General features: G+C 44.4%; 1 protein-coding gene across 1 annotated transcript in view; it reads left to right on the plus strand.

Moving 5' to 3' along the window:
• Nucleotides 1–16,632, plus strand: part of LOC310658007 (uncharacterized protein) — a 32,776-nt gene extending 16,144 nt beyond the window's left edge. The window contains exons 8-20 of the mRNA XM_083399433.1: nucleotides 1,105–1,268; nucleotides 2,832–2,856; nucleotides 4,103–4,153; nucleotides 6,155–6,260; nucleotides 7,264–7,400; nucleotides 8,254–8,559; nucleotides 9,390–9,500; nucleotides 11,024–11,150; nucleotides 11,433–11,600; nucleotides 12,685–12,858; nucleotides 14,618–14,796; nucleotides 15,660–15,730; nucleotides 16,358–16,632. Of these exons, the coding sequence (XP_083255559.1) occupies nucleotides 1,105–1,268; nucleotides 2,832–2,856; nucleotides 4,103–4,153; nucleotides 6,155–6,260; nucleotides 7,264–7,400; nucleotides 8,254–8,559; nucleotides 9,390–9,500; nucleotides 11,024–11,150; nucleotides 11,433–11,600; nucleotides 12,685–12,858; nucleotides 14,618–14,796; nucleotides 15,660–15,730; nucleotides 16,358–16,501 (1,763 nt within the window). The 3' untranslated portion in view covers nucleotides 16,502–16,632. The remainder of the gene's footprint in view (nucleotides 1–1,104; nucleotides 1,269–2,831; nucleotides 2,857–4,102; nucleotides 4,154–6,154; nucleotides 6,261–7,263; nucleotides 7,401–8,253; nucleotides 8,560–9,389; nucleotides 9,501–11,023; nucleotides 11,151–11,432; nucleotides 11,601–12,684; nucleotides 12,859–14,617; nucleotides 14,797–15,659; nucleotides 15,731–16,357) is intronic.
• Nucleotides 16,633–17,318: the final 686 nt, after the last annotated feature.

Here is a 17,318-nt window from a genome sequence, read left to right on the forward strand (position 1 = left end):
GATGACAGGCAGGTAGGCATGGCTTGACCAACATGGCCTAATTATTTAGCCTCATAGGCCAGACATTCCCCACCCCGGACTGAGACTGAAAGTTCTAATGTCTGAATGTGAAAAAGGGAAATGAGAGGACTCCAAAGGTTCAGATTCTGGGGTGGGCAAACAGAGACCAGCACACGTGCCAGCAAAGAGGCACACAGGACGAGGGCTGAGTAAATATGTTTTTCTGTTCAAACAGGAATAGGGTAAGTGTCCATAGAGCAGAAAGAGACCTGCCATTTGGAAGTGGTCAGTTCTGGGCACAACTCTGATACCAAACTGAAAAAGAGTCTTGGTTCTACCACCATAAGACCAGAACAGACTAGAAATATTATTTTCTATTTGGTCAATACTTTTTTTTTTTCTTATTCCAGAAGTCTTTTTTTATTGAATTCTGCTTAAACTCATGTTTATTCCTATTGTATTGGGTCTCCTGCACGCTGCTTAGAAATGACTGCAGTCAAGAGGCATGCAAATGGTTGAAATAAATAAATGCCATATAGGTGAAGATTAGGTGAGAAATTCACACTGGGTTGTATCCAGCGCTGTACACATGGAGTTCCACTGACAGTAGTGTTGGATCAACCCCATTGAGATCTAGAAGTGAAAACTGGGCATTTGGCAGAACTTCCTGTTTTGTCTGTTGTAACACAAGACTGTCAATGGTTGGGCAATGCATTACATCTGTAATCAGGCATCTGGAGCCTACAAAGGGGGAGAGCATTGTAGGAATGCAGAGCTGATATCCTGAAATATGCAACATTATACTGAAAACATGACAATGGCTTGCCCTTCTCCACCATGTGTGGTGTACCTCCGTGGGCTGAATCATCTGGAAATTTTATTTGTAGCAGCTTTCTGCAGGTGCCCAGTTCTGGTTCTGGACCACTGATGTTCAGACTGTGTCATCTGATCTGTCTGTGTTTGTGTTGTGGTGGTTAATCATGTCTTGGAGGAGAGGGCTGGCTGTAGGGTCCTTCCCACTCAATGGTCCTTCAGAATTACAATTGCCCCAGTGAATGAGGCTCCACACTAAGGACTGACTGATGGGTGTTCTGCTCTTGCTAGTCTTTCTCGATCAGAAGCAAGCACTCTCTTTGCTGAAGCGCTCAAGGCGAGCCAACAAAGGATACCTAGAAGAGCTGCGCAAAGGCAATCTAGAACGGGAGTGCCTGGAGGAAGTGTGCAGCTATGAAGAAGCCCGTGAAGCCATTGAGTCTAATGCCCAAACAGTAGGTATCATTCCACTTTCCTTCCTGCAGAACAAGGCCTGTTAAGTCACATATTCAAGGGCCCAGCAACCACTGTGAGGATTTCACAATGGATTTCTTCTTTAATTCCCCAGTCTCCTTCCAGATGTTGTAATTTTATTTTATAAAAAATGTAATAATTTAATAACAACAAAAAGTGCAAACATAGCAAAAAGAAAAGAAACAAATAATAAGGATTTAAACCATAATGCATCACAGCTTGGAAGGACAAAGTACAAAGACCCAGTGGAGCTCTAAAGGGATAATAAATTGTTTAAATAAAGATACCCTTTACAAATAATAAAGATTTATAAAAATAAATCTAGGAGGCTTAGTTTGGTCAGAATCGAGTATACACTTCCAGAGTTAACACTAAATACGTTACTTTTGGTAAATTAGCCACCATAGCTGCTAGAGAACTGTGAAAAAATTGTGTCCTGGGCTTTTTAGACTCATCTACCCATGTACTATCTGAAATCAAAGGGGCGCATTGGTAGCCAGATGTGACATTTTTTCCAGCTCTTCTACACCACTACATTTCTCAGATGTATGTCCCAATTAAATTCCCATCATGATTTTTGACTCTGGGCCCCAAATGAGGCATTCATAATAAATTTTTATAATATAGAAACCAGTCCCTTTACATAATGTGTCGTATCTTTGACCAGTCATTCAAAAGGAGTCCGTTGTCTGGTAGCATCTCTTAGAAGAACAGATGAGAAATGACCTCCACTGGAAGCCCAATAACCAGGGAAAGCATTTATCCCCATACATGTTTTCATATATGCTATAGACAACAGGAACGGTTTCTGTAAATAATAATCCATTAAGCAATATAGTTGGCAGGACATTATCGTGAGACTTCCCCTTGTTCCTAAAGACTGGGTGGTACTATAGGACAGGCTTCCTCAACCTTGGCACTCCAGATGTTTTGAGACTACAATTCCCATCATCCCTGACCACTGGTCCTGCTAGCTAGGGATCATGGGAGTTGTAGGCCAAAAACATCTGGAGGGCCGAAGTTGCGGAAGCCTGCTGTAGGATGTAAGTGGGGACAGGCCCGGTACAGATGCCACCACCCTATTCAGCAAAACCTTAAAGGTTGTTATATTAAAATATACTGGCTAGCTATGTCAATGATCTAAATTTGTACTTCTAAAATGGGTGGATGTTGTTGGACTGCTATGCCCATCATCCCTTGTCCACTGGCCACACTAGCTGAGGCTGATGGGAACTGGAGTCTAACAACATATGGAAGGCTGGCTGAGGGCTTGTTTAATTCATGCAGTAGTTACCCTTGAGCTATGTGCATCTCATAATTGCAATAGATTTAATTTGATGGCAGAAGCAAAATGAGATGTGTCCTCTCTCTTGCTGAGTCATGACAATCATATCTCATGCTGCCCCCAAAGAGCTCAGAGTGGTGTCTCATCCTGACAGCTTACAGGCTAAGACCTTTCTAGCATCAGCAGTACTGTAGAACTGCATCAGTTGACTTACTCGTTCTTGGGTATTTCTTTCTAAGTGAGCACTTTTGTTTTGCAGGATATATTCTGGGCACAATACTCAGGTATGCATGTCTAAAGCTCCTGTCAAATACCCTTACTATTTGTATATTGTTTACCACTGAACCTTATTCCAAGATCTGGCTTTCACAGGCTCTGGAGAATTATGTCTCTACATCAATGGCCAGTATTAGCCTTGCATATCCCAGAGCAGCAGTTCCTGCAAATACTTATTTGGAGTTAAATCCTTTGAAATCAACAGAACATCTCCAAATAAACATGCATAGGATGATAAAGTTGCAAGCATAATAGTAGCATATCTTAATTCTTCCTTCTTCTATTACCATATTTTATCTTGGAGCTCTTGCTGTGGAAGTCCGATTGCACAAACTAAACCAGTCGTACCATTTAAACTGACACAACTATTAAGGGCTACTTTGGCCATAACATACATACACACACTTTCCCCACAGTTGTGTCAACTAATTTCCTCCAGCCGTGTCCTCCAGTTTCCTCTCTCTTCCTGTCCCTTCAGTAACTACTATCACCACACCAAGCTTCAAAGTTTTTCATGTTGCTGCTCTTCATCTATTCATGTTTAGTTCTTGGTCAGCTGGACTTGGTCAGCTTGCATCTCCTGCTGCTGCCAATGTCCTCCCACCCATTGGCTAGATCCCTCTTTCGGCATAGGATTGATCCTTTCACTAGCACTCTCTCCCTTGCTATTAGCCTATCCCTAAGCAACACATCATATTCATTAAGATGGCACTGGCAGCAGCTGCCAAAGGTTTCTTACTGGCAAGGCTGGACCTTTCATCTGTTTTAAAAATGGAGAAACAGAAACTTCTCCCTAAGTCATCCTTGCCCAATGTTCGGGTGAAATCCAGTGTCACATCTGTGCAATGGGAATTTTTGCTTCTCTTTCCCCCTGAAGCCCCCATAAATCTGCTGTGGGTGGTCTCCTAATCCTCCACATCAGATTTGTGGGACTGGGAGTGGAGAAAAGAGGAAGGAGATCTCCTGCTGCACAAACGGAAGTCGATTACACTGGCAGACAGGCACAGTTGGATTTCACCCCTTGGGGGCTTTTGGAGCCAGAAAATGAGAGTTGCTTTCCTATCTCCCAATGGCTGTGTGCTGCTCTCAGTATCAGAGAGGCAGCATGCCTCTGAGTACCAGTTGCTGGAAATCACAAGTGCAGAGAGGTTGTTGCATTCAGTCCCCCTTGCAAGCTTCCCATGATCAATCCTGTTGAGCTGTTCTTATGAGCTGACAATCCCTTTAAGCTGAATTGTATTATTCTCTCCCCAGTATGTAAGTCTCCGAAGCAGCCCAGAACAGCTCTTGATGAGTGCCTGAAAGGTAAGCAGCTTAACAGTGAATCTGTGATGCCCTGGCAGTGGTGAGTGCAAGGAATCTGCTTTCTCTGAAGAGACTGGAGTCAAATTCTAAATAAGGCAAGATCACTGAGAAGCATTCCTCTCAGGAGAGTCCCTCTCTCTTTCCTAAACTCGCAGAGGGACACTGCTGCAAACAACATTTTAGCAGATGTGCGTTATATATATATACCATTTATTATATGCATTGCAGTTACTTGCACCGCCCGCTTTCAGGTTACAAATCCTTGCAAGGTGTCTTAAAGGAACATTGAACTACGCTCATAATTTCACAATAAACAATATGAAGATATGTAGCAGGAAACCCACCCCCCAATCATTCAGTTTCTACAAACTTCACACACACACACACACTACATACACTACGCTTCTGTTATAAATTCATAGAAAATCAACCATACTGTTCCACTGTTCCACTTTTATTTTACTCCATGAAGGAAGGACTACAAAATGGGGAAGGTTTGATACAGGCCACCATAATCCCTTGAGCATACCAGCACATCCACAGGAGCCGTGCCCAGTTGCTATGCCAACCTTGATGGTCTCAGACAGAAGACCATCAACAACACAACGGACTGCATACACGAGTGGATTCAACACAGACTATAACAAAAGAACAGTGATTGGATTCCCCCTCAGGGGGCAGGAAACTGCGACTACCTTTTGTCTTCTGAAAATGACTCATGGGGAGGGGGAGGAGGGAACCAGCCAGGTGACAGGACACTCAGGTTACCACCACCACCCCTCCCTCAACCCCTCCTTTTCTGTGATGTATGCATGATGTTTCTGGGGGTGGGCTTGACCTACAGGATGGGAATTTCAAAAGTTTTTATAAGGCCTTGCACACCATTTTTCTGTGTCTTTTCCTCTCTCCTGCAAGTGAGGGGAGCACCCTGTTGCAACAGTTCAATAAAGGCCAAGCCTACAGGCTGCTGATTTGCTCCAATTTACTCTGGTTGGTGTCTTTACTTTTTGTCCAAGGGAGCCCTCAGATTTTTCCGGTAACAGATAGAACAAGTCATCAAGATTCTTGCCCATAGGGCAGCTGGTGGCAGAGCGGGGCATGGGGGAGACTGCTGCCTAATGTAGACACTAACAATACTGTAACTTGTGAGAGAGACAGGATGGGTTTTGAAATTCACAAATGTAGTATAAAAGATATGGAGACAGAGCCTGTTTCCTTGCTGCACATGCGTATCTCTAAAAACAAAAACATGTTTGTCTCCTGCAATGTGTGATGTGCCCAAATATCACTTTGGGTTATCTGTTAAGAAAACCAATTAGCAAATATAATAAATGTGTAACATTATTATAGTCTGTAACAAACCCATTGCAGGGATATCTAACCAATTCTACCAGTACAAGGATTCCTGTTTATTGGATCCAGCCCTCCTCCCCATATGAAATAGAGAAATGCAAACAAAATAAAAATTGCCCAGCACTTTCTTCATTTTCTTTTAAGCACCAAGGGCAGCCTAGGAGCAAATGTTGTATATTGAACATAGTTCAATGGTTTTCCATGTTGATATAATCTTCAGAAGAAGTTGCACCCTGAAAGGTGACCTAAAAATATATAAACAGATATAAATACAATAATATAAAGGCCTGTGTTTGGCTTGGGTGCCAAATGCGTCTTGATCAATGAACGATTGCCTACGTGAATGGTCTATCCCAAACTCTCACCACTGCCAGAACATGCATTTTCAAGCACAGTGTTTTCTCTCTGTATTCTTTCTACTGACCCTTTAAACATAATGCTTTTCAATGGAGTCAGTTCCCAGATTCAGCTCCCCCTTCTGAAGTGTAGAGCAATCAAGTGTAGCTAAACCAGGGGACATAGAAGCACCTCTGAACTAGCACTTGTTGTGTGTATCAGCCTACATCCAAGCCACTGAGATGTCTTGACTCTCTGAATATGCTGCTAGCTGTTCCATTTCCCTGCATCCTGTATTTTTCATTCCAACAGGTGACTGTGTCAAAGATGCGGGGCAGAATTATAGGGGATCCATTTCGTTCACCAAGTCAGGAATTGAATGCCAGTACTGGTCGAGCAAATTTCCTCACAAGCCTGAGTAAGTTTGCTTGCTTGTTTGTTTGAAAAAACAACAACAACACATTTCTATGCCACGCTTTGCTTGCAGGGCCACCCTCTGAACTGGGTGACTTCTACTTGCCTTCATGCAACATTGTATGGAGAGACTTAGTAGAGAATAAGGATCCGGTCACCTGCCCATTGCATCTTGTGCATCTTGGGTTTTAATTGGAAGCACAAAGTGCAAGGGAATATTGTACAGGGGAATATTGGTGTGCTCTAGGGGGAAAGGGGATCTGCAGGCGTGAGTAGCAAGACAATAAATGTGAACCCTGAGACACCTCCCCCCCCCAAAAAAAAAACCCTCTTTGAAATATGTAGGATTTCTATGGCAGTTCCTGGGAAGAGAAATTATTGAGGAAAGGAGGCTAAACCTTTGAGAATCACTGAGTTAACCATGTAAACAAAACTTTCAAGGACTAGCATCCATGTCATCAAACGCATGAAGTGTTATCCTCAGTTATCCTTGGCAGGGGGAATTGTAAGCAATGTGGTTTGAGGGGAATGAAAACAATGCGGACGACAGGGACAATTGAGTAAAAGCTTGAATGTCTTCAGATAAGCAGAGCGGCCCTTCCCAATAGCCGCGAGCTGCAAGATAGCCAATGGAGGACATGCCCAGCCAATTGCATCAGGGGAAGGGGGGGTGGAATCCGAAATCTGTGCACACACATATGTGCATTTTGCTGTACATGAACATGCGGTGTGCACATGCTGGGCGGGAAGCCATAGCCAGTCATAGCTGTTCTTGATGTACCTGCACAGTGAAATGCAGACATGTGATTGCTGTACGTGACGATCTGTGTCTGGCCTTCACCTCTTTTTCTTCTTCTGAGGGAGTGCTTTTCATGTAGAATATGCCATAAACTGCAGTGCAGTCCTTTTGGGCGCAAGATCCAGAGTTCCCTTACTGCAAGCCTAACTATAAGAGGAGGGATTTTCTGTTTCCTTGTATCGCTCTAATGTATCGTGCTTTCTTTTAGCTTCAACACGACAAGCCATCCAGGTGCCAACCTCACTGAAAACTACTGTAGGAATCCAAACAACAACACAAGGGGTCCCTGGTGCTACACCCGAAACCCAGTCGTGCGGGCAGAAGAGTGTGCTGTACCTGTGTGTGGTGAGTCTAGTGCTGATGCTCCAGGTATAATAATAATAATAGTAGTAGTAGTAGTAGTAGTAGTAGTAGTAATAATTTATTTATACTCCACCCATCTGGCTGGGTTTCCCCAGTGTCAGGCTTTAGGGGCTCAGCTTCCACGCTCCTCTCCCCTTTGGCAGTAGATAAGCGGAACAAAGCGAAAGGAGTCTCTTACCAGTTATAATTTTTAATGATCACAGTGAGAGAACAAAGAATCCATTTCCAGGAATGAAGGTCTCCCAATTAAGGGTTCTACCCACTCCCCCCCCCCCCCCGTTACCCACGTCTTCTGCATCTGGCAACCTAATCTGGCAACCACTGTGCTTTCTGAGCAGCCACCTTATCTGCTCTCCTTGACCCGGGGCTGAGTGGATGGACGCTTTCCAGTGAAAGGGAGTCTGTTAACTCTCACTCTTCCAGTGTTTCTTCTAGCTGTTTCTCATCCAGTATTTCCCAGTTTTTGCCTTCTGAGCTATGTCCCTCTGCAAACCACTGTTCCAAATCTATACTGTCCTCCTGCTCCTGGGAAGATTCAGGAACAGGAGCAGGGGGAGGGGGAGGCTCCCACCATTTCTCCTCAGTGCAGCCCTCCTCAGCACAGTCCCTGACACCCAGCCACTCTGGGCGGCCCCCAACACGAGAAAACATCAAACATTAAAAACTTCCCTAAACAGGGCTGCCTAAAGATGTCTGAAGTAGAGTTTGATTAGATCCCTCCTTTCAATTCCAGGCATATATGCACAGCTTCCCTTCTAAAACCAATATAGATACGGTGAAGGAGAACTTCTTAAACAAAATGATGGTCATGATTCCCGTACTCCTCTTTTTTCAGGTGAGAACCGGACCTCAGTTCCAATTTCCCCAAGGACCCCAGGGCAAGAGCAGAAGAAGCAAGGGCCTTGTGTGCCGAACAAGGGGCTGCAGTATACGGGGACCCTCTCCGTCACTCTTTCCGGGGCCCAGTGCTTACCATGGGCCTCTGAACAAGCGAGAGCGATGAGCCACGGGAAACCCTTCCATGGCAACCCTAACCTGGTGCAGAATTATTGCCGCAACCCTGATGAGGACGACGAAGGCGTCTGGTGCTACATCGACCATCCTAACGTGACCTTTGACTATTGTGACTTGAACTACTGCGGTAAGGAGCATGCAAGAGATGTGCCTTTGCTTTCTGTGGTAAAGAGGAGTTTCTTAAGATGAGACGGGAGGATGGTTTATGTGGGAGAGCCGGATGCATGCTGGGAGTCATGTATGCATGTTGGTATTGGTGTGCATGTGTTGAAAGCTTCACGTGGATTTGATGGGCTTCCACTAACTGAATTGCTTTCTCTGGTGGCCTGCAGGTAGGAAGTAGATGGGGTGGCCACGAAGAACAGAAGGCAGGGCTCTTGTGCCTTTTAATGGTTATGTAGAGCTGCGATGGGCAGATTGCAGGCTTGCAGGATCTACCAGTGTGTGTGTGTGTGTGTGTGTGTGTGTGTATGTGTGTGTGTGTTTGTTTGAACCCTGAGGTCCACCAGCCAGAGCCAAGTGCAAAATAATGTCCTAGCCAGGCAGACATATGCTAAGAACGCATGCTGAGCCCAGGAAGTTGTGATCAGTAAACAGAACCACAAACCTGCTCTGGGTTTTCGCCCAATCACTCTTTTTCATCCTTTTAGAACATGGCATGGGAAGCTTAAGTTATTGCTTATGGGAGTGAGATTGCGAATCACCCCAAGACCTCCCCACAGATCCCAATCTTTCTTCTGCCTACCCCTGTTGTAGAAAAGGAGATGGCCATACAGGCAACACCTGCTGAACACCCCCCCCCCCCACACACATAACTTTTGAAAGTGCAGAAGTATCCTGAAGATTGCCCCCTGCCCCTGCTTGTGTCTGGCCATTGTAGAAAGTAGATTTAGCAGGAATGAGGAGACTGACTCTTCTGTGAATTAAGTTCTTCTCCGCCCTGGTCTTCTCTTTCAGAAAGTTTTGTGGATGATTTCGATTATGAGGATGAGCAAAGAGCAGGCCGGACTACTGCCCAAGAACACAAGACCTTCTTTGATCCTAAGACGTTTGGTCAAGGCGAAGCAGGTGAGAGGGCCAAGATAAAGTCAAAAGAAATAAAAATAGCAATTAATTAAGCCACAACTTCTTCATACAACACATTGCTGAATAATAGGACCCTTTTTTAATACTGTATTGGAACAGGGGCTGGAATGGTTTCTTTTCTTGCTGATTGTGGTTACTGGCTCCACCTTGTGGTCAAAGGCCGAAAAGCAAGCAGGCTCTTCTAGAATCCAGTTTGCTTTCCTGCCTTCATTGAAGGAGCCGTTAGCGGTTAGCTCTCCAAACTCTCCTCAGGCTAATTTTTTCCAAGTTGGTGTGAATGTTCTTGTTTATCTCATTTTTGGAAAATTATGGCATGGGTTGGACCTGATGAAATCCCATTTCTCCTGTGGCCCTGACTTGCCTCAGCGAGGGAGATGCCGTCTGATGAAAGAACCTGATGTCAATTCAGTGCCAGCTGCTTCTCAAGCACACACTGCCTGAGAATGGCTCAACCCAGTTCTGCTGAAGCAAGAAGCAGACTATCATTTTTGAAGAGGCAATTCCTCCTAAGTGAATGGGGGGAGGGAAATGTCTCTTTTCAGACAGTGGCTGCTAACCACAGTGTGTAGGAGGGGGTATTAGGAATATATCCCCCCTCATATAATCAGTGGCACGTTTTTAGTTGATCAGAAACTTTCCAAGCACTCACAGCCTTCCTTGTACACCTTTAGATGCCAGGTGAAAACATTTCTTTTCAACCAGGCCTATGGCTGATTAACATCCTATATCCTTTTAAGTGTTTTTGTGGGAGGGGACTTATTGGTTTGTTTGTTTTATTATGTATTTTGTGTTCTCATTTTGTATTTTTATATTGTGAACGAAGGACGGTATACTAACTAACTAATAGCAGCCAACATTCACTAGCTCAAAAAACCCCAAAAAAGCACCTCTGCCAGACGGCTACCCAAGGACACAATGGTGTCACATGCTCTGACCTGTACTTGGTTGGCCTTGGTGCAAGATGCCACTTGTACTGTTGCGGTCACATGACCTGTTTCGTTGTCCAAAGCTCACTGGAGAACCAAGTGTGCTCCGCAGTGCCAGAGTGGGCACTTAGGGGTGATACTGTTGATGACCCTGTCCATTCCCCAGCGAGATCAGAGCTATAACAGAAGCATCTAACCAGAAGATCCCCCAGAACGTTCAGGAGGTGGGCTAGAAGGGGATGCTCTCCCCATCCATTCAGACATGGTCCTATCCAGCCAGAGTTTAGCATCCCTTAAGGGTGGAATAGCATAAGTCCGATAATCTAGCTGGCACTCATGTAAACCTTTTGAAAGGAATAAAAACAGCATTTTATATGTAGACTGTCCAGGACTGAACCTATGCTCCAAATCAACTCCCATTATTCACCTTTCCAACAAGATGAGATAAAATTCCAGCTCCGGGTCAATGTCTTAGTCACCACCAATTATTATTTTCTTGTAGCAGAAATGCTAGTTTATGAAAGATATGTTCATATTTGAGAACTGGGTAGTTACAGAAGAATGGATCTGTATTTCCAGACTGTGGTTCCCGTCCTCTGTTTGAGAAGCTGCACGTATCTGATAAGACTGAGCAGGAGCTGCTGGACTCCTATCTGGCAGGCCGAATTGTGAAGGGATCCGATGCTGAAAAAGGCAGTTCCCCGTGGTAAGCATTATAACTGAGGTTTGCTTATGTTCCTTTCCCATGCCTGTCTACTCTTTTGCATGGACGGGTGACCTTTCGGAACTCCGTAAATGGCACTAGCAACTCCAGGAAGAGACTTTTGCAATTTGTGTTTCTGCCTCATTCTTCCTTTGAAGCACAACAATGGCCTGTCAGTAGAAAGATGCTAGTCTGTTTTGTTCTCTGCAGCCTGTGCTCTGGTCATGTGCTATTTTAGCTAAGACACTGAGCCTTGCCTCTCTTTCCCTGCCTATTTTGTTCTAGGCAAGTGATGCTCTTCAGGAAGAGCCCCCAGGAGCTGCTATGTGGAGCCAGTCTCATCAGTAATCGCTGGATCCTAACTGCTGCCCATTGCATCTTCTACCCACCTTGGGATAAGAATTTCACTAAAGACGACATCATTGTACGGATTGGCAAACACGACCGGAAGGTGTAAGAGATTGGAAAGGAAATTATAAATCTTTCAAATTACATGCTGACCATAGGCCATAAGGGCTCTATATAAATGCCTCTTTTCTATATGGGAAAAGGGAAACCATTTGGGGACACAGACAAAAATCCTAGAATTGTAGAGTTGGAAGGGACCTTGAGGGTCATCTAGTTCAACCCTCTGCAATGCAGGAATCTCAGCATCCATGAGGAGATGGCCATCCAACCTCTGCTTAAGAACCTCCAAGGAAAGACAGTCCACCACCTCTTGTGGGAGTCTGTTCCACTGCCAAACAGCTCTTGCCACCAGAAAGTTTTTCCTGACGTTTAGTCAGAATTGACTCTGGGCATGCAGAACACTAACCATGCTTCTTGGTGTCAAGGGAAATCTTCCAGGATCCAAGGTGTCATGCATCCACACACTAAATTCAAAGCATGCACATTTTAAATATCATTCTGAGGCTTGCCCCACTATGCCAAATGGTCAGAAGTCCCAGGGGCTTAGCATTTACCCAGCTTTGGTTTCCTTTGTATGGAGGTCTCTGGAAGGTTATGGCATTTTTAAAGTTTATTGACAAATATACAGGTTGAGCATAGATTTAGGGTAAACACACTAACAGAAAGCCAGTTTGATTGCCTGACCTCCAGAGAGAGGCAACTCTAATGAAGGCAATTTCTTTGAACTTGAATAGCCCATAAAGTCAGCTCTTTCTGACTGAAAACTGTAGTCTCCTTCGTTCCCTTGCCCAGAAAAAAAAACAGACCTAGATTACATCATTCTTACTTAGAGGAGGGGGTTATGCTTATGCCCCCACTTCTATGATCTTTCATGCCTATCCAGTACATCCCAGAGTGTTCCTATATCAAAAAGTAATTCCCTAGCAATTAGTTCCCATGGAGACACATTACCTGAACATACAACCTGTATTTTTTCCCCCCTTGCCACAATTAAGGAGCCTCCAGAAGTCCTATTTCACCATCTACTTGGCTTGGGCTTATTGTAAACTGTAGTCAAGTTGAAGGCATCTTGATGATAGTATTTAAATATGTCAATTGCTTCTCTCTCTTTTTTTGGGAAATGTTTCAGCTATGAGAGGACCATGGAGAAAATTATGTTGATAGAGAAAGTCATCATTCACCCCAAGTACAATTGGAAGGAGAATCTAGACCGGGACATTGCACTGTTACTACTGAAGAAGCCCGTTGAGTTCAGCAACTATATACATCCAGTCTGTTTACCCACTAAAGAGCTTGTTCAAAGGTAAGGAAACAGAATGTGATGGTTGTAATGGGAGCAGCCCCATTCAAAATGATAGGGAACCTGTCAAGTTAAGTCAGTGGTTTGTAAACCTTTGGTGAGGGGGACAGTTGGCCCATCCAGACATTGTGTCATCACCTAAGTAGATTGTGAGTGTCCTCAAACATGCATCTTCCCAGTCTTACCACTGATAAAATCTGGAATGGCAGCAACATTGGGAAAAGGCAACCTTGGGATTGACTAATGAATCCCTTTCTGCCTTCCACTGAAGGTGGGTAGTCTTCACTAGCAGGATGCAAGTTGCCACCAGGCCTGGTCCTGCTATTAGGCAGACTGAGGCAGTGGAAGCTGGGTGGTAGGGAGCAGCAGCAAGATGTTTGTGTCCCACGCAAGCTGCCCTGCATCTTCTGAGCTAGCCTGCTGTCCTCAGACATGGTAGAGGACCCTGTCCTGTTGCCATTGCTGAAGTAAGATCCAAAGACTAGTCCACTCAGGTTTTGTACTTGGGACACCATTTGGTTATTTGCCTCAGGCAGCAAAATTTCTTGGACAGGCCCTGGTTGCCATGAACTGAATAAGGCAGACAAATAAAGCTGGAGCTCTTATATATAGGACACAACCGTTCACATTTTCCCAGTAGGAGCAGTAGCTTCAATAGGTTCTTTATTAGAAAACAGCATGCAATATAACTGTTAGGAAAGGGTAGGGTGCAGCTAACCTACATAATATTGAGAGCTTAAATAAGTTCCACTCATCCCACTTTGGCTTACTTCCAATTTAAGTTAAGGTTACAACTCAATTGCTTCATCTACTTTGGCCTCTGGTCCCACCAGTCATTGGTATGTGGCCCACAGAAGGCGGTTTATGAGGGTATGTGGCCCTCAAACTGAAAAGCTTTCCCCACCCCTGCTTTAAGGGTTCTGTTTCCTGAAGGGAGTTGCCTGCAACAAAAGGTGGGTTGCCTAAAGAGAACAGGTAGAACACTTGATATCCTCGTAGAAGGATTTTAGGAAGCTGGCTGGACACACACATCCCAGCTATTTGTGCTGAATTAAAAAGTAGAGATGAGCAAAGAGTACAAATGAATAGGGAGCCTAAGTTTAGACGGATCTTAACCGTGAGTGCCTAGTCCAAAGTACTGATTGCAAAAGGAGCCCCGTGTGCAGACCTGGGGTGGAAGATCTGAACCTTAAGACAAATGATGGTTTTACTGGTAGGGATGGTGTTTGTTCTTCTTGCCTAATAGAATGCACATGTGGCAGCTGTGTGCAAAAGAGGCTGAATGCAGAGTAAAGTATGCGTGGTTTGTACATCCACAGCCATTGCACCTTGTAGGCCAGGGGTCATGCACACGTGAGACAGACAGTGTGTGTTTAAGGAATGTTTCTATTCCCATGGTTGCAGAAAAACAATGAGAGCACAGCCAGTCTGGAAAACTCGGGATTTTGCAAAGAGCAAAATGGAAACGTGCTGTTTGATGTAACTTACCATTGTATTGCTGGAGTCTAGCCTTGCTTCCTTCCCTACGTGCTCTAGATACCTACAGAGGACTTCACCATGGGTGCCTTCCTTCCTGTAGCACCCTGGTCTCTGCTGAAGACTTCAGCGTACACAGGAGACACCAGTTTTTTGTTTGGAGCAGCGTAATTAGGATTAAGACAAACCATTACATATATATAACAAAAGGAAAGATGTTTTGCCTATAAATTTCAACCAAAATGGTTTTAAGCTACTGGGGTTTGTGTTGTTTTTTGTTGTGTAGCCTGATGCTAACGGGATACAAAGGGCGTGTGACTGGTTGGGGAAACCTACAAGAGACATGGACCTCTGGCAGGTCACCTCTGCCTGGCATACTACAGCAGGTGAACCTCCCTATTGTGCCACGGGAAACTTGCAAGGCATCCACCAAGATTAGAGTCACAGACAACATGTTCTGTGCAGGTAGGTTTTCTTTAGCATCTGATAAGTTCTTTCAGCTGAGGGAGAAACTGGTGAGGTTATGTATCTGTGTGGTTGGGAATACTGAAAGAAAAGCTAAAGATTTCAACTGGAAGTGAGCCAAGCCACATGTTTCAAGGGAAGAAGAGTATGAGCCAATCTGAACTGGGATGAGATACGATTACCACTGTAAGACAGCTGGAACTGTCCTTCGCCATATAAATACTCCTACCCCCAATCCCCTTGGCTGGTGACAATCTGGACTCCCAGACTGGAGAATCTTGACAAGTGGCCTCCCCTCACAAACTGGGCAATACCTCAGAGGCCTCCAGCTGTGTCTAAGGGAGGGATATTTCCCTTTGGTCTGGCTAGAACTGTTCCCCGAGTGAAGCTGCTGCACAAAATAGGAAAAGCCATAAGCCTACATGATGTCCTCTAATTTAATGCTAAGAAAGGCACCACCAGTCAGGTGAGAAACTTGGTCAAGCTAGCACCAGGCCCTGAGCAAAATTGCAACAGGCCAGGAACTCCCAGCCTGGAGTGGGGAGAGGAAATAATGTATTCGTGTGGGCAGTCTGATCCCAATTCACACAATTCACACACAGTCTGATCCCAATTCATACTGAAAGACAATAAATGGAAGAATAGTGAAAGCAACAGGGAAATTTATGGAGATAATCCAAGTTTTAGTTAACTAAGGGCTGATCCCCACTTTCTGGAAAAAGATTTCTGGTTTGGTTGCTTGAGAAGGCAGTACACAGGCACTGATTTCTAAAAGATTAAGTGTCAGATGGTGAAAAGCAGCAAAAGGAAAACAGGAGATTGAATCCACTATAGTCAACCCCAAATGCCTTTTTCTTGTTTAGGGTACAGTCCTGAGGACTCTCAAAGAGGAGACGCCTGCGAAGGTGACAGTGGAGGCCCTTTTGTCATGAAGGTATGTGTAATGCTCCAAGTGACGTAATACATCAATCTCAAGTGGCAGCAAAAGGGTGACATATGTCATGACTTCTTTGGTGGGCCCCGAGCTTAAAATACTGGATCAATGAGAGAGGAACAGTGCTCACGTTTCAGCAAGGATGCAGGGAGCCTAGTAAGCAAAGCAATCACTTCAGCCTCTGGCAAGAGAAACCTCTTTGTTATTTGGCAGTCTGCTGGTCAGGGTGGAGACTGGTTGGCCCTACCCACTATGGGCTTCAGTCCCTCCCACTGTCAGCAGGTCACTTGTTACAGCCCTGAGTGAATGCTACCCTCCGTGGACTTTCCATCTGACATAGAAACAAGCTTGTGGATCCGATTTGTATTGATAAGTCAATCTTCACATGCATTGTTGGGTAACAAGCCCCTCATCCCACATCTTTGCAATTAAGGGTGAGATTTCCTTTTAGAAAAGAGATACTCATAAAGCTCCACTGTAAGAAATACCTGGATCTGGACCTTCTATGGGCTCTGAAAGTCCTGAAATATAGTCCTGTTGCTGCTGCTTGCCCTCTTTATCTGACCTATATGCTTTTCCCCAGTATGCTGACTCTTCCTTGGTGCTCTTGCACTCTCCTCTCTCCAGAACCCAACAGATAATCGGTGGTATCAGACAGGTATCGTCTCATGGGGAGAAGGCTGTGATCGTGATGGCAAATATGGATTCTACACCCACGTCTTCCGCCTGAAGAAATGGTTGCAAAAGGTTACTGAGAAACATGGGCATTAAAGAACTTAAGCTCAGCACCTGCACAATGATTTAGAGATGTATGTATACTGGTCAAACATGACAGGTAACTAAAAGCCTAAGGAAGGAAACGTATTTTGGCACAAACCTCAATAAAGGTTCTGGACCAAGTACTCAATCTCCTTTGTTGTCAATTGCTAAAAAGTGAACTTAGCAGTACAGGTACTACATGTAAAGTTAGCAAAGCAAAACTGTGACTAAGGTGAATGTACTGTATCTGGTTGAATGAGCAAGTTAAATAGCTGTGCAGGATCTTTTAGAATCAAGCCTCACAATATACAATGGGAAATCCTCAAGTGTGGCTAGGGTTACAACCTTAGCATAAGAAGCTGTAAGTTATGTGGCCTTATTTATCTTAGAGTAACAAAGGTAGGAGTACACTTAGCCTCCGTTTTTGCCTTCAAAAAGGAGAAAGTAAAAGAAGTTGCCTATAGTTCACCGGTTTTGGGGCTCTGGGCAGAAAGCAGATACATTTTGATTGAAGTATGTTTTCTTCCAGCAATTTCAATACAAAAAATATAGTTCAAAGTTCAGAGTGAAACTACAAGCACCACTCTATGATATTCATGGGAGTAAACCAAAGGGCAGCTTGTGTGTTCTTTGGTGTGGTTGCTGTGGCATGCAGTTTTATTCAATCCCATTAAACAAAAAACAGTAGTGTCTGCAAGCAAAGAAATGTACCCCACCATTGCCACGGCTGTTAAATTGAGCCTTTTCTACAGCAGGAACCATTTCTAAGTGAGGCATCATAAAAAGACACAATGGAGAAAACTAGTCAAATTCCATGAATACTGACAAA

Source organism: Podarcis tiliguerta (assembly GCF_965153285.1).
Source record: "Podarcis tiliguerta genome assembly, chromosome: 1".
In the NCBI taxonomy this organism is placed as follows: Eukaryota; Metazoa; Chordata; class Lepidosauria; order Squamata; family Lacertidae; genus Podarcis; species Podarcis tiliguerta.